At 43.5% G+C, this 17,541-nt stretch overlaps 2 protein-coding genes across 3 annotated transcripts; one reads left to right on the plus strand and one right to left on the minus strand.

Moving 5' to 3' along the window:
• Nucleotides 1-307: 307 nt before the first annotated feature.
• Nucleotides 308-13,815, minus strand: GLT8D1 (glycosyltransferase 8 domain containing 1). Of its 2 annotated transcripts, none has more exons than XM_028718805.2 (10): nt 13,647-13,815; nt 10,248-10,307; nt 10,049-10,147; nt 8,291-8,507; nt 7,184-7,301; nt 6,739-6,823; nt 5,500-5,612; nt 4,483-4,649; nt 3,280-3,392; nt 308-2,615 (listed from the first exon to the last, which is right to left on the minus strand). In XM_028718805.2, exons 2-10 carry the CDS (start codon nt 10,261-10,263, stop codon nt 2,425-2,427), a joined length of 1,119 nt encoding a protein of 372 aa, XP_028574638.1. In that variant the 5' UTR covers nt 10,264-10,307; nt 13,647-13,815; the 3' UTR covers nt 308-2,424. The 2 variants fall into 2 exon arrangements, with proteins under 2 accessions (XP_028574638.1, XP_028574639.1); XM_028718806.2 differs by having other exon boundaries at nt 13,422-13,815.
• A 353-nt stretch (nt 13,816-14,168) lies between these two features.
• SPCS1 (signal peptidase complex subunit 1) lies at nt 14,169-16,893 on the plus strand. Its single transcript, XM_028718807.2, has 4 exons — nt 14,169-14,525; nt 15,421-15,480; nt 16,044-16,130; nt 16,716-16,893. Exons 1-4 carry the CDS (start codon nt 14,169-14,171, stop codon nt 16,836-16,838), a joined length of 627 nt encoding a protein of 208 aa, XP_028574640.2. The 3' UTR covers nt 16,839-16,893.
• The last annotated feature ends 648 nt before the right edge of the window (nt 16,894-17,541 follow it).

Raw genomic sequence — 17,541 nt, forward strand, 5'->3', positions numbered from 1 at the left:
GCTCACACAAAGCACCCCTTTAAGGAGAGATGCGATACATGAAGAATATGTCTCCTGCTTAAGATTATGAATACCACCATTTCTCCAACCCTGATGTTGGGGGGGGGGGGAAGCATACACATCATATACTTTTTACTGGTATTTGGACAACTGGGTAAAAGAGAGCACAGACAGGCTCAAAACACAGCTTATTAAATCTCCCCTTCATCTGAGTTCCCGGAGAATACCTTCCCTGGCCAGCAAAATAGTCCAGAAGAAGGTGGAAGGGCATACAGAGAAAGGATTAGTATCAAGAAAACTACAGACACACAGAAAACTTCACTTTTTAATACGCTTTTAACTGAAATGTGTGGTTCTTCAATTATATACAAAAGCAGCAAGGGTTTTTTATTCAACTTGTCCGCAAGGAAGGCATTATACAATTAGTAATGCTGTTCATAAACCTCCATGTTCTTTTTCATTCAGCGAAGCAAGCAGCTATCTTGCCATAACTTGTAATTGCACATACAACTGAACCAATGACAGAGGAATGATGATCATTTAGTCTCGGGCTCATGACCACCCAGCTCATGGGCTTCCCAGCTTAGAATGTGCACATACAGACCATAGGTTCGAAAAATAAGAAAATTTAAAAGGTCCAAGGACAAAGAAGGGATGCAGGTCCCGTAATACTTGCAGCCTTTTACACCAATGGGCCCTCGCTCAGTTTTCAAGAAGTTGAAACACTATGTTTGGGCTGTTCTCACCTGCTAAAGTTAGCAGCAAAATGACACAAGTTCCTATTGCTTAGTACAGTGGTACCTCGGGTTAAGTACTTAATTCGTTACGGAGGTCTGTTCTTAACCTGAAGCACCACTTTAGCTAATGGGGCCTCCTGCGCTGCCGGAGCACAATTTCTGTTCTCATCCTGAAGCAAAGTTCTTAACCTGAGGTACTATTTCTGGGTTAGCAGAGTCTGTAACCTGACGCGTATGTAACCTGAGGTACCATTGTATTTAATATGAATGTGTTAAGATTTTTTGTATCTGTTGGCTCACTATCAACCTCAAGTCCTGGAAACTCACAGATCCTTAGCTTGGTGGCAGTGGGCATTCCCCCCCCCCCCTTTTAGATGTACAGTGGTGCCCCGCAAGACGAATGCCTCGCAAGACGGAAAACCCGCTAGACGAAAGGGTTTTCCATTTTTGAGTTGCTTCGCAAGACGATTTTCCCTATGGGCTTGCTTCGCAAGACAAAACGTCTTGCTAGTCTTGCGATTTTTTTCCCGCTCCCCCCCCTTTTTCTAAGCCGCTTATAGCCTTTTAGCAGCTAAGCCGCTAAGCCTTTAATAGCCGCTAAACCGCTAATAGCGCTAAGCTGCTAATAGGGTTGCTTCGCAAGACGAAAAAACCGCTAGACGAAGAGAATCGCGGAACGGATTCTTTTCATCTTGCGAGGCACCACTGTACAGATGTTTATAGATCAGCATATGCGAGGAGCTCACTGAACACATAAAAACCACTAACTTTTGCAGGGTGGGATTTTGCTTCCAAATTGATAGGAACTCAAGCACAATTAATTTATTAAAAGGTAAAGGGACCCCTGACCATTAGGTCCAGTCGTGACCGACTCTGGGGTTGTAGCGCTCATCTCGCTTTATTGGCCGAGGGAGCCGGCATACAGCTTCCGGGTCATGTGGCCAACATGACTAAGCCACTTCTGGCAAACCAGAGCAGCGCACGGAAACGCCGTTTACCTTCCCGCCGGAAGGGTACCTATTTATCTACTTGCACTTTGACATGCTTTTGAACTGCTAGGTGGGCACCGAGGGAGTGATATATTGTGAAGCACAAGTTACCATTCACATTTCAGTTGCCTGCACACAATCCATAAATCTGAATATAAATCAAATCATAAATTTCATTTTTTAAGAAATAAGGGCTGCTTTACTGTTGATGGGTAGTTTTATTAAAAGAAACTTTACTATAAAAATAGTGTTTGGAACGCAGATATTTTTTTTAATCCACAATCAAACTTCAAATTAGCTGTAAGAATCTGAATGGATCTTCAAGCAATAGGAGGGATCCACCAAAAAGCTTATATTCACAGGTTAAGTAACAGTAAAAAGTGGTAGCAGCTTTTTAGTACATCAAGTTGCTGTGCAACATGAGACACTCCCCCAGCACCAGCTGTGATAAAGTCTTGGGTGCAGTGTCTTCTGAAACATTTTATCCCTAGAAGGTCATTCTTTAATATCCCATCTGGTTGAAAATGCTAGTTTCGTGGAGGTTCCTCTGCTTAAAGAGGCTTCCTCTCTTAAGCATGCATTTCAAGTACTTAAGTGTGTCTCCATTTTAAAACAATCCGAATGGACGTAGCATTACCAACTTCACTCTATGGTCTCGTCTGGTTCCTGAGAAGAATATGGGGTGTATCACTTCCATCTTATTTTGCCTCGTAAGTGTCAGTGTGCCTCCGAATCAAGTTGAATTTGCCACTAGGGTCAGGAATGTACCATTTTTCCCAAACATCTGCGTAGGATGCGGTCCTTCCCCAGGGTTTGAAGTGTCCATTCCAATGGAGTAGTTTGGCAGCTTTCACAAACTGTGGAGAGTATCTTTTGCCAGCACTCGAACCTTTGAATTGAATGAAGAAACATGAGTGGATTTAGATTCCTATCCTGTCTTCTCTCAAAAGACTCTAGCTGGGTTCTATTAAAGGCTAGCAAGTCACATAATCAAAGTTCGCAGCTGACTCTTAATTTTCAACCATTGTTAAAACACTGATTTATCTTTCAAATATCCTTTCTTACCCCCATTGCAACTGGGATGGGTGGGAGAATGCAGCAAGGATACCTGAATAGCCATCACCAAAGTATACAGTCCTACCTCGTGTTGCATTAGGTTCATGTTGCGTCTTTTCAGTTTGCGAACGCGGGAAACCTGGAAGTGTATACTTGCGGGTTTCACCGTGTGCGCAGAAGCACCGCTCGGAACAGGTTGTGTCCACAACTAGAGGTACCACTGTATCTAGAAATCTTCCTGTGTCCACATTTAACTGACCACTGAATTCATATTCAAACACCATGTTTCCAGAGCCATTTCACATCATGGTCAAACTTTTCAAAATGTAGTAAAGAGTTCAGAGACAGGAAAAGGAAGAAATTTTGGGCAGACAAATCCACAGCTTCATTACCACACTTCAAAGGTCCTGTGAAGAAGAAAATGAGGCCTACAGAAGCAACCACTTCAACCAGCTTAAGTCTGGCAAAGGTATCACATCCTCTTCCATTATACTTACCAAGGTGGCGCACATTCCACATAGGATCAAGGTTTGAATGTCTCTTGTAAAATGCAATGAGCAGAGGGGGTGTAGTGATACTGCCTGCAAGAGTCCGACTGTATATTTCCTCTCTAGTCAGGGATAAGAAAGAAAATTTAACCAGCTAAATATTCATTAATCCAATTGAGTGTTTCTCTTTTCAAATCGTTAATCATCCTATTGAACAATGCCTTATAAAACATTTTGTTTACAACCTTCTGTTAGGCACTATACAGCAATTGACATACTTTGCAATGAGCCAGAAAAATAAATGGAGAAATCATCTGAGTGTAGGTGTAGCCCAGCTAAGAAACGCAGCTGCAAATGAGTATGTACCTTCTCTCAGTCATTGTCGACCACTTGCAATATGAGGAAAACATTTGCAAGGCAATAGGAACAAGGATTTCAGAAAGTGTGTGACATGCTTTGGCTATTCAAAAAGCTCAGTATCAAGAGTACTGAATAGTATTTCCTACGCAAAAGGCTCAAAAAGTAACAGGCTGAATAGGAGCAGAAGGAAGAGCCTGAGAAAGAAATGTGGGTGGACCACCTAATAGCAGATGGTTCAGGACAACCTTTGTAACAGTGTTGGTAGAAAGAAAGAAAGAGAGGTGGTTTCATGGTCTGAGATTGGGGCAGCGGCGTGTTAAAGAACAAGACAGCTGAAGGGATTTTAATTGAAAGATGACAGACCTGAAAACAATACAGTGGTGCCTCGCAAGACAAAATTAGTTCGTTCTGCGACTTTTTTCGTCTTGCGAAGCACGGTTTCCCATAGGATATAGGGTATTAACGGTTTTAAGAAAAAGGAAACAAACTTGCAAGACGTTTCCGTCTTGCGAAGCAAGCCCATAGGGAAATTTGTCTTGCGAAGCAACTCAAAAAACCAAAACCCCTTTCGTCTTGCGAGTTTTTCGTCTTGCGAGTTTTTCGTCTTGCGAGGTATTCGTCTTGCGAGGTACCACTGTATATATTCAGGGCTAGTAGGCTGAAGTAGATGCAGAAAGTAGCCTGGTGTCAGTGCAAAGATGATCCATGCATAGAGAAAGATTATCATCAACATGGTAGAAAGACCTGAGAAATACTTCTGGCAGTTCATCACTCTCCATCCCCACCGGCACACACTGTATTAGGCTCAGTCCCCCAAGTGGCAGTGTTAAGCAGAAATATGGGCACACTCACACAACATTAAGCGCCATCCATTTCTCCAGTTGCTGAGTGATGTTCTGTCGTTTCCATTCAGTTAGATTTGCAACAAAGACGCCCGGATTGAAAGAGCAGGTACTTGCTTTCATGGACAGCTTCCGAATTGCTTCTTTTTTATAATCGAGAAATCCAATGTAATTGTACTGAAAATTAATAGAAACCGGGTCTCTGTTTCAGTTACAAGAATCCCTGGAAGTCTTTACTGGTTACACACACCTCTCTCTGCAGAAAGTTTCACTGCCCAACCCCTCTATTTGCAGAGGAAATATATCCCATATGGAGATGCTAGCTTCACCAAAATGTGATGATATTTAGCAGTTTTATTCGTTTTTGTTTATGAGCTATTACATTTCAAATACCTTAAAATAACTATACTGAGGCAAGGTGAGTTAAATACAAAAAGCCACCTACGCCTTTCTGAATCAGCCACATTTTGCTTATGGCCATTATGTTCCAAAAATGTAGGCTCCCTTCCTACACAGCATACAGATTCTGAGAAGTAAGGAACCACCTACATCTACATTTACTCAAAGATCGCCTCCTCTTCCTGGCTGTTCAGCATACCATAGAGGACAACCTGCTCCTCCTCAGTGCTTAGAACAGGAAGTTGAAAGCGTTGCTTTGGATTACCATAAGGGAGAAGCAGGTCTCCTCAAGACATGAGGAAGAAGACAACAGTCCCTGGTATCCTAAGACCACTCCACCACATTCTGTAGCCTTCCCATGCAGAAAGGTACAGGCATTTACCATTCCCTGAAAATTATACAGGCTACTGACTGATATGGGCCAGGAATATATAGCATGCCCAGGAAGAAGCTAAGGTTCCCAGTCCTATAATACAGGTAAAAGGGGGGCACTTGGCTTCATTCAATGCTTTGGAAAACCCAAAGGCATAAAGCACTCCTGCAAAACAAACGCAACCACAAGGGTAGAGGCCACCTCTAAGAACTGGGGCCTGTAACATTCGCTTTCTTCTTTTAGAATTATTTGCACCTGGTTTCCTGCTCCACGAACTGCAAACTTATTTGAGGTAGAGTCGCAGTCATCTGAGAATGCAGCTGCATGACCCTGTTGCAGTGGAGTGTTGTAAAGTTCAAAGATATCATCTGAAAAAGCAATCCAAGCAAAGAAGAAATGGTAGTTCAAAACAAATTTTAAAACCCCGCCTGCCATTCCGCCCCTGCCCACCACAATCATTTTCAATAGCTGCAAATACTGGAAACAAGTGTTATCTTTCTGTTTATGATGGTTATATGGGCATATGCCACACACAAAAATCTCATTTGATAAGAAAACCCCGAAACCTGCCTAAAGCAGCTCTTTAGATCCCAGACACAGTCTTGCCTCTGAGAACTTCATTTCGTTAAAAACAGGGCTTTATTCTCATGTATGCACAGAAGTGAAGAGAAGTCTGGAGCTTAAATACATATTTTGCAAATATAAACCATTTCATCTACAAATAAGTTATTACTTAAAATGCCAAATTCATTCCAACATGCTCTAGAGAAGCCTTACTTCAGTCTCTAAAGCTGGGAAGAGTACAGATTTCATGGAAAGCTCAAATCAGGGTGCAGAGTTCATAAGTCAATTTCATATTTCAAGTTAAAACAGCAGTTTTAATTGCACTAAGAAGATACTGCACTAATTAATTTTGTGGTACTGTATTTCCCCCCCTAAAACCAGTATAACTCCCTTGGGAATTCTAACCTAATGTGTTTCCTGCATTACAGGAAGTTGGACTAGAACAGGCGTCTGCAACCCGCGGCTCCGGAGCCGCATGTGGCTCTTTTACACCTTTGCCGCGGCTCCGGGGCGGATACTAGCGAGGGGAGGAGGTGCATTGTGCGCCCCGACACTCCTCACTGTGGCGGGCGCTGTACTGGCTGTGACGTCGCTTGGGGGCGGTGCGTGGGTTAGTCACGCACCGTCCCGACGTCACCTTCCCGCCCACTGTCAGATCGCCCGCTGTCAGATATATTTGTTTTAAATGTCACAATGGTTTTGCGGCTCCCAGTTTTTTTTTCCTTCGGAAACGGGTCCAAGTGGCTCTTTTTGTCTTAAAGGTTGCAGGCCCCTGGACTAGAAGATCCTTGGAGGTACCTTCCAACTCTATAATTCTATGACTTCATCCCATTTCTTTAGGTGGGCTAAAATCTGTCCCTCGCCCTGAGACAGGATAGGTCTACAGAAAGACGCTTCCATCTCTGAAAGTATTTGCAGGAAGAAAAGTACCTTGAACAACCACATCATCATCCAAGTAAATGGCCTTTTCTGCATTAGGGACCCAATTAGGCAGATAGAATCTTGCAAAGGTTAGCTAGGTAGAAACAAAAGGGAAGAAGAAGAAGAAGAAGATGATGATGAATGAATGAATGAATGAATGAAATAAAATCTGACATGCCACACACTGGATTCAAATAACCATAATCTCTTTTAACGATATATTTTGGTCTGCTAACAAAGCTTATAGTAAATAAACAATTTATTGAAACTTAAGTTGCTGGTAAAATTTTCAACCGTCCCAACTTAATTTGATGAATACAATCAAGAACTCTTAATAGCATCAGTAGTTACAGGTCAGATTTTTCAAGACTGCCATATCTAAGTATATATTTTTCATGAATTATCAGCAACCTGAAAGGAAGTTAAAATAATATAAATCAGTGCAAGTACTCACAGGTTTAATCGAGTCTGGCATTTCAGACTTAACCTGCACTTTTCCATCCAGCATACGAGGGTCAAAATCCAGTATTTGGTATTTCACATTTTTCAGACTAGTTTTACTAAGCCATGATCTGTACAGGGAAGAGAGCAGTAAAAAAGTCACAGGTGGCTGCAGTGCCTATTTCCAGCTCAGGTTGGTTTGCCAGCTACAGACCGGGATAGCCTTTCCAGTGAATGTAATCTCACATCTAGACTGCTGTAATTTGTTTTATGCGAGGCCACCGTTGAAGACAGTACAGAAGCTTTAACTGGTACAAAATGCTACTGCCAGATTACAGTGGTACCTCGGGTTACATACGCTTCAGGTTACACACTCCGCTAACCCAGAAATAGTGCTTCAGGTTAAGAACTTTGCTTCAGGATAAGAACAGAAATCGTGCTCCGGCGGCGTGGCAGCAGCGGGAGGCCCCATTAGCTAAAGTGGTGCTTCAGGTTAAGAACAGTTTCAGGTTAAGAACGGACCTCCGGAGTGAATTAAGTACTTAACCTGAGGTACCACTGTACTGTGTGGCATATCAAGTTGGAGTCACATTACACCTATGGTCCATTATCTCCACAGGCTGCCCGTAAGCTTCCAGCTCAGTTCAAAACATTGATGTTAAATTACAATTCCAAAAATGATTTGGGGCCCAAATACTTGAAGGCAGTGCTTTTTTCTGGGGGTACGCAGGGGTATGCATACCCCTAAACATTTAAGAAAAAAGCACTGTTTGAACGACCACTTCTATTTTTCAGAGGAGCTAGATGAGGATCGTGAAAGAGGAATATTTAGTTTTCAATACCCTGCAAATCAGTTCTGAAACTGGTAATAGTGAGCAGCATCTGCAAGAGTAATTCTCTGAGATGTCTCTTCTTGGTCAATCCTATTTCAGTTTGGCTATATGAACGTTCTGCTTGGCTATACATAAGCAGTACTTTATTATCTATAGCTTCTTGCAGAGAATACAGGATTACAAAACAGAGGACGGAGTATGTTTGCTTCTTCAAAGTCAGCATTACTAAGCCTGGAAACCTTTCGCAAACGAAAACCAAGGAAGAAAATTTCTCAAACATACTTTACCTCAGATGGTCCACTGTGTCATTCAAGGTGACAATATGGAAGGCCACATTGGACTTGGTGTTCTGCTGAATACTGTTCACAGCTGCAATTACCCCACCAAGCCTATCATCAGATGCTGTAATGACCACAGGAATCTCCTTGTCATTCCAGTCCTCTGTTAACCTTTGAGGTGCCTCAGGTATAAAATCTATCGGTTGGAGGCCTAATGGACTTGAATCTGCAGAATAAGCGTATGGTGTGCACAGGTTTATTATATAAACATCATTCTGGGCATGCTCAATCTAATGTCACCCACTCTTAAGTCCTGTTAAATATCAAGGACAAAGTCAATTGCACTCTTTGAAGAATTTAATTTTGGCTAGATACACCTTATATAATTTTTACACATTTCTTTAATTTCTCCAGTTACTTCCATTAGCAGGGTATTTTATCAGACTTTAAATTGGGTGGCTAATCTGTGGCACTCCAGATGCAGCTGAATGTCAACTGTCATTAGCCCTAGTTACCATGGCTAAAGGTCAGGGATAATGTGAGCTGTAGTCTAATATCTCTAGGTGATCACTGGCGAGACATCCCTTCAAATCAAACTTTTTATCTCTTCCTAATGATTGACCATGATATTGCAATGAGATAAAGTTACTTTCAAGTAAGATGACCCTTAAATTCTATGGCTTGATTAGTTTATTTGGGATATAAAGCTATGTTTTGATTTTAATCTACCTACAGGTATATTTTGAGTTATCGAATGTTGTTCTATTTATTGTTTTTATGTAAATCACTTAGAGGTTTTTTTATTATATTAAGCAGTAAAGGTAAAGGTAAAGGTGCCCCTGCCCGTACGGGCCAGTCTTGACAGACTCTAGGGTTGTGCGCTCATCTCACTCTAGAGGCCGGGAGCCAGCGCTGTCAGCAGACACTTCCGGGTCATGTGGCCAGCGTGACGAAGCTGCTCTGGCGAACCGGCACCAGAGCAGCACACGGAAACGCCGTTTACCTTCCCGCTATAAAGCGGTACCTACAGTGGTACCTCGCAAGACGAATGCCTTGCAAGACAAAAAACTCGCTAGACGAAAGGGTTTTTTGTTTTTTGAGCTGCTTCGCAAGATGATTTTCCCTATGGGCTTGCTTCGCAAGACGGAAACGTCTTGCAAGTTTGTTTCCTTTTTCTTAACACCGTTAATACAGTTGCGACTTGACTTCGAGGAGCAACTCATAGAACGCGGTGTGGTAGCCTTTTTTGAGGTTTTTAAAGACTTTGGTGATTTTTGAAGCTTTTCCAAAACTTTCCCGACACCGTGCTTCACAAGACGAAAAAAATCGCAAGACGACAAAACTCGCGGAACGAATTAATTTCGTCTTGTGAGGCACCACTGTATTTATCTACTTGCACTTAAGGGTGCTTTCGAACTGCTAGGTGGGCAGGAGCTGGGACCGAACGACGGGAGGTCACCCCGCCGCGGGGATTCGAATCGCCGACCATGCGATCGGCAAGTCCAAGGCGCTGAGGTTTTACCCACAGCGCCACCCGCGTCCCCTATATTAAGCAGTATATCTTTATAAAGAAATAAAATTACTCTTGACATGATAGCCACACTTCAAATGGTTTGATATTTCTGTGAAATAACTGAGATGCAAGTATATATTACAAGAACAACCTATGTGAAGGACATAATTTCACCAACGCAATGATTTGTTACCTCCCAAATAAACATTATTACTGAAGCCCAGACTCATAGAAATAAGAGAGAGACACCATACCTGATAATTCCCTTTTCAAGAGATCGCTGAGACCCAATATGTTGTGATGCAACACTAGCAAAAATATAACAACAGCAAGCACCAAAATGAAAATGTTTACTGAAAGGGAACAAAGAAAAACATGATTAGAATAATAATAATGGCCAAGTATGACTCAAGTATACTGATTTTTAAAATGTGCCATTTGGGGAAATAATACCTTTTCTGAACGTCATTTCTTCCTTTCACTCTGGATGAAGTGTTGAGCCTCTTCAAATGTCTACAAGAAAAACACACAACAGAGAACCATTCTGCAAACTTACAAAAAGGCATAACTGAGAGTACCACATTCAAATATAAAAAGTATTGTTCTGAGTCGTGAATAAAGATTTCAAGTAAATATCCACCTAGGATTCCACCATGCACACAACAAGGAGCATCTTCAGATATAATTTCCCATACATCTTTATCATGGCATTTTGCCACCTCATACCTTTTACCCAATATGCTGAAAGCTATTTATGGGGAGAGTAAAAGAGTAGACTTGCATGTGTTTTCCTTAGAAGAGTACCACACAATAAGCTAACATCTATACATAAGCTAACAGAATGCGGCAGCTAGACTGGTGACTGGAAGTGGCCGCTGAGACCATATAACACCAGTCCTGAAAGACCTACATTGGCTCCCAGTACGTGGGTGTTGGTGTTGACCTTTAAAGCCCTAAACGGCCTCGGTCCAGTATATCTGAAGGAGCGTCCACCCCCATCGTTCTACCCGGAAACTAAGGTCCAACACCGAGGGCCTTCTGGCTGTTCCCTCACTGCGAGAAGCGAAGTTACAGGGAACCAGGCAGAGAGCCTTCTCGGTGGTGGCGTCCGCCCTGTTGAATGCCCTCCTGTCAGATGTCAAGGAAATAAACAACTATCTGACTTTTAGAAGACATCTGAAGGCAGCCCTCTTTAGGAAAGTTTTTAATGACCAATATTTTAATGTATTTTTAATCTTTTGTTGGAAGCCACCCAGAGTGGCTGGGGAAACCCAGCCAGATGGGCAGGGTAGAAATATATTATTATTATTATTATTATTATTATTATTATTATTATTATTATTATTATTATTATTTTAGCAATTCAAAAACTGATGTGACAGGGCTAGGTTTGCTCACAGGGGCAAAACCAATGGCAGTGCTGAAAGCCACATCTCTCCCAGGTCTTAGACCCTCACTAAACCACCCATTTGCAAAGTGAGACAAATACAAAGCATTTTTGTCTACAAAGGAGGCTGCAATTCAGTTAAGGACAGATGACTTGGCATTCGGACAGTCCAGGTTTACTAAACCCATTCACCTCCTAGAATATTTTCACTGTGTAGTTTGTTCCACAGTCAGAAATTTTCATTGCTTGTCGCTACACTGTCTTCTTTAAAAGATAAGCAACAATCTGTCAGTTTTCATGTGAGCTGAGCTCCACCTGCCTTCTAGTCATCTATACTCCTGCTTCTCCTACTCTTGCAAAAAGCAAAGAGATGCAAGCTGCTTAAGGTGTCAAAGAAGATTCCTGTGAACAGACTTCTTGATAATCAGAGTCAATCTGTTGTTCCACAGTAAAACTAGTAATTTAAAAACTTGTAATAATAAAAAAGTTTTTAGCTATTCCTATTCTATCTGTAATCCATTTTAAGTCCCTGTCAGGGGGAAAAGGCGGGGTTCAAATAAATAAATAAATAAATTCATTTCATACTAAATCAATTATCGATATGTGCCCACCAGACTTGAACATTTTTATACAACTTGACCATCCTTCAAATAATTGGTCCCCATTTTGGATTTATCATCCAAGGATATCAAGACCAGGGCTGGGGAACTGCCAGTCCATGAGGCTTCCTCTCCCTTGCTCCTCATCCCTTCAATTCACAGCAACTAGGCTTGAAAAAACTTCACAATGGAGTCAACAGGAGGATGTTTTCAAGCATAAAAAATCCACAGAGAGAGAGAGTGCAATCATTCTTGATACCCCATGCAGGGTTGTTTGCAAGCCTAACTGCCGGGGAGATGGGTTGCCAGGGTCGAGGCGTCCACATTTTCCCCAGGTGGTGAAGCAGAGGACTCTGAAACAAAAAGGGGAAGGCACGCAGGGCTTGCCCCACAAGCCTTGCCACCCAATAAGCCTTCAAGGGCTATGAAGTGGCACTGCCATATTTGGACTCCATGGAAGGCTCAGCACGGCCAGAGCTTTCCATCACAGGAAGATGGAAGAGGAGCTGGGTCCCTGTAAGAAAAACCCTGTACTCGGGTTGCGGACATAATCCATGACGGAGGCATGTCCGCAACCCGCAGCGTTCGCATCCTGCGCAGCTGCCGGCCCAATTTGGTGCTTATGCACATGTGGCGAAACCCGGAAATAACCCGTTCCGGTACTTCCGGGTTTCCTGTGGTCGCAACCCGAAAACACATAACCTGAAGTGTCCGTAACATGAGGTATGACTGTAATGGAGAAGGCTGGGTCTCTATAAGAAAAACAGCACCTTCCAGTACAGCTCACAATTAGGAGACAGCAGTGTAGACTTTGCTTTCACAGAGCACAGCCTGAGTGCTTGTATTCAGGCTATACCCTTCTCTACCTACCTCCACTTTGCCCAGTTTGTAGCCAGAACTTCATAATACACATATGGAACGGGGATCACAGCTGGCGAAGGAAGGGTTAACTCTCCCCTCCCTGTGTACTGCAACCACCACCACCCTGCAGCAATTGGCCTTGAAACCACCTTCTATTGGTGCCAATCTTTGTTAGCCCCTTCACAGCTGCAAGTTCACCCCCTCCTCCATACGTCAAGCGAATGGGTGTGCATTAGGCAGCAAAACAGACAAGTACGAATGCGTAGGGTGTGCAAATGAGAATGAGTGTGCATGGGCTAGCAGTAGCCACATCCACCTCTAACATATGCCCTCAACATATGCTCCATGCAATGTGCGGCTTGGTCAATAGCGCAGGAGACCCTGAATCTCAGGGTTGTGGATTCGAGCCCCACGCTGGGCAAAAGACCTCTGCATTGCAGGGGGTTGGACTAGATGACCCCCGTGGTCCCTTCCAACTCTACAATTCTATGGACCCTGGAAGATCAGCCATGAGGAGAGAATGAAGCCCTTGGCTTGAAAAGAGAGAGATTTAATTCTGAAGAATTAAAGGCAGGCAACTGCTTTTGCAGCGCTCCGTTGGGTGTTCTCTGTTCTGTCACCTACGTGCGTGGCCTGCAGCCTTTCCAGACCTTTTAAAGAAACTGACATTTAATTCGTTTTGTCTCGCGCGTTATTTCTAACCTTCGATCTGCTTGGTTCTGCCCATTGGCAATAATAATAATAATAATAATAATAATAATAATAATAATAATATTCTGCCCATTCGCTTTCTCACGGTGCAGTCCAGTGATGCCCCCCCCGGCTCACACACCAGTTATTTTGCACCCTCCCAAACGGGAGCAGCCCGAATCCTCAGACACCAGCGGGAAAGCGGCGCATCCGAGAGGATCTGCCCCTCCATGAAAGTGGACGGCCAGAAAGGATGGCGCCTGGGGGATTGCGCGGACGGGTTGATCGACGCAACCGAGACTGTTGTTACCGTACCTCTTTCCCTGCTCCTTCTCCAGAAAGCGAGCGTCCCTCCGCGCAGTCTGGCACCCGCGAGAGAAATGCCAACTCAACAGCGCAAAGTTGTCAGCGGCTCAAGTAGCTGCCCCACGCGGTGCCTGATCGGAAAACAAACAAATGCGCAAAATAGGCGCAGCCGCGCAGGGCAGCCTTATTCACCCGATGCGCTGAAACGACAAGTTCTGCCCTCGGTCGGGGGGAAAAAAGCGCGGCAGGCAGTCGGTTAAGACCCTTCGGAGCGCTCGAGGTCCCCTCCTCCGCGCGCGGGTGGGGAATGTTGGGGTCCTCGCGCGTCTGTTGCCATGGAGACGCGGCGTCGGCGGAGCGCTCCGTAGGCCGCGGAGAAGTGCCGCTGTCATAAAGAGGTTGTCGCCGGACCAAGAGGCGGGTGGTTCGGGTCGCGGGGCGCGTTTATGTTGTGGTTGTTGGGTTTTTTAAGCGCGTTTGAGGGACCAGTCAACTGCGCGACGCGGTTCCCGCCCCGGAAGTGCGAGCAGGATGAGGCGGGGCAAGAAAGCGGCAATTCCGGTGAGCTCTGTGGCCCCCGCCTTACGGCGCAGAGCCTCCTCGTCTGAGGATCCGGAAGCGCCTTTTGCCGCCGCCGCCTCCTGCTCGCTGGGCTCTTCCGCTTCGCAGGGCGACCCTCTTCTGCTGCCCGAGAGCAAGGGGACCCCCGGCTGGGCGAAGGAACCCCGCCTGCCCGGCGCGGACTCGGCCTCCTCGCCTGTGGTGCAGCCCGAAACCAGCGAGCCTCCTTTGCCCCGGGAGAAAGTCTACGACGGCTGCGGAGCGCAAGACGTGGCCTTGCAGGCAGACATCATGTTCGGCGTATTCCGATCCATCCCGACACAGATGGTGGGTCAGGCGGGGAGGGAGGGGGCTTTGGGGGAGACTCTCCTGCGCAAACCCCTCCCCCGCACCATTAGTGAGAGCTTTCCTCTCCGCTTCCAAGCCGGGCAGGAAGTGGGGATAGGGGAACTGCTTGGCCGCCTGCCACAATAAAGCAGACGTGTCCTAAGCGGAGCGCGGGTGGCTTTGATGCCCAGCGATGGGATGGGATGGGGGGCACTCTTTTCTTCTTCGTCCCTGGGGGCTTGGAGAAAAAGAGAAGAGCCAGAACGCCTGAAAACACTTGGGGCTATTGAACCGAGATCTCGTGTTTACTTAAAAGCCTAGCGCCTTAGATTTCCGTGCGCCTTGACTTCCAAGTAAGCTAAAGCGTGCTGAGAATTGTAGTCTTGAGGTTGAAGTCGGAGCTTAATACAGTGGTACCTCGGGTTAAGTACTTAATTCGTTCCGGAGGTCCGCGTATTAGGCATGTTTAGTCAAAGCATATATTGAGTTTAGGGATCAGTAGGGGTTCATATTTGACATAAGTCCAGTAAAGTGCTAACAGCAGCCATGTGGAAGCTGCCCAAGGAATGATTTTGCCTTGATTGCTGTGACCGCACGACTGTTCTACACCTATTTAATGCAGAATCTCAGTGCTAGCACAACACGTTCACCCAACTGTGTGGAAACATTTTCTGATGCTTCCACGTTGTTAGGACATTTTTTTCAGAATATTCACATAAGACATGGAAATATGACAGCAAACAAGACAATGAATATTCCTACAAAGCTGCTATGGCAGTGATGGCACAGGAAACTAAATCAGGATCTTCTTATATCTATATGCCATCATTATAGAAACTGTAAGCAGCATGGGGGGAAATACTGGTGCTCACAAATCTTTTTTCCATCCCCACAGGACTATAAAGGCCAAAAACTAGCAGAGCAGATTTTTCAGGGAATCATTCTTTTCTCTGCTGTAAGTATAAGTAAACAAAAATGCCATATATTTTAGTCTTATTTTTTAAAGTATTTGTTTTTTGTGCTTTTAACAGTTAGAAGGCGATAAATACATGATATCTGAAATTAAAGCATACGTATAGCAATAGTGCAACAATTGTGTTCATTTGGATTGCAGCCTGTATGTAGCATACTGAGGCTAAGTTAATGACTGTTCCTACAGAACTAAGTTCTACTGCGGTTAGTGGCCTTAGTATGTTTAGGGCTGCAGCCTTTTGTCTTAAGTACTGTAAAAAATAGCTCTTGAGTAACTAGGTCAGTATGTCACAGTAACATTAATCTTGTTAAGTTATTGATTTATCTTGTATATGTTTATAGTATGTAAGTTGAATTAATAATAATATTGCAGTGGGCCAAGTCCAAATGAATGACAGCTAAGTGCCCAATGTTCTGCTGCTATCAATTCCCTATATTAACCCCTTAAATGAGTTAAAATGTTTGCTAAAATGCTCATTTAAAATTCTCTCCATTCTGGGTTTGGAGAGTGACCTGGAATTCTCATTGACCTATTGTTTCTTGCAGGTAATTGGCTTTATTTATGGGTACATCACTGAACAGTTTGGCTGGACAGTTTACATTGTAATGGCTGGATTTGCTTTATCATGCTTGGTAAGAATATTACTTATTTTTGTGTGTGTAGCAAAACAGTGAATTCTGCAAAGCTTGTGATAGAATGGAGCTGTAAGGAAAGCTCATACCATGCAAAATAAGTAAAATATGTGTTTCTTTAGGACAATGTGTTAACATGCTTCTAATCTTCAACAGTACCATTAGCTTGATACTCTTGTTTTATTTTGTGCTCTTTATGCTGCTCTCCCCCCCCCCTTATGTTTGAAATAACTGCACTAGAATAGGACTGCTATACGTCCTGATTTTCTAGGACATGTCTTGGGATGTGCCTTCGAAAATGGCGCCCTGGATTATTTTTTGGAAATTGTGCAGATGTCCTGGAAAACTGGCAAGTGGGGTTAAAACATACCAAAAATGCCTTAAAAAGCTCCAAAACCCAAAACTTCTTGTAGTTTTTGGGGTCTTCCTAAAAAAACACCCTGGTTTTTACTTTTTGAAATATGGCGCCCCTACTAGAAACAGAAACACTGCTCTTTTGCTTTGTATATACTCTAAAAGTTAATATAGGCAAAGCTCAAACTTTTACAAAAACATTGTCAAGGAAGTTTGTATTTTTCGTTTCAGCTCACACTTCCTCCATGGCCCATTTACCGTCGCAATCCTCTGAAGTGGCTACCTGTCCAGGAATCGGCAATAGATGATAAGAAGCCAGCAGACAGAAAAGTAAAAAGGCACACTAAAAATTGAAAAAATACATATCTTGTATCATTTTCTGTCATTAAATTTGATTTAAAATCTCTTATTCCTCTTCCTTTACTTGGTTTGCTGTTTGAGAATACCTTGACAGTATTCTAAAATTGGCCTTGCACAGTTTGAGTTTTAACAATGTGATAGTGACTTACAGCAGCCTGGAAAAAAGATGTTTAAAACGGAGTTATTACTATTAAAATGCTAGAGTGGCCTATCTTTGATAGAGATGTTGATTAGATCATAAGATTCTAATCCAGCATTTTATTTTATCCATTGCCAGCCTGATGCTTTAGGAAGATCACAGCAGGGTGTGGCATAATTGTTTTTGCTTCCGGACCTAGTAATTTACAGACACTGCTTTTAAACATGGAAAACTTCAGGTTTTTATCTATTTTCACTGTGGCCCAAGATAAGTAGATTTAGCAGCCTGTTAGAGACAATGTAACATCCTGTAGTGTAATTCTGAGCCTGAAGTGGTGGTGGTATTGGAAATGTTAAACATTGAAACATGTCTTTATTTTTTGTCTATTTAACCCTTTAGCCATTGTACATACCTACAGCTCCTGAGGGTTAAAAGTACCATGGTTTCCAAATAGGTCTGAGGTACCTTATTGTTTAAAATATCCAAAAGCAAAGGTTTTTTTGTCTTTGAATGACTCTAACTGCTTGAGAAAACTCTTCCATCCTTTTTCCACATGGA

Source organism: Podarcis muralis, chromosome 2 (genome assembly GCF_964188315.1).
Source record: "Podarcis muralis chromosome 2, rPodMur119.hap1.1, whole genome shotgun sequence".
Classification (NCBI taxonomy): Eukaryota; Metazoa; Chordata; class Lepidosauria; order Squamata; family Lacertidae; genus Podarcis; species Podarcis muralis.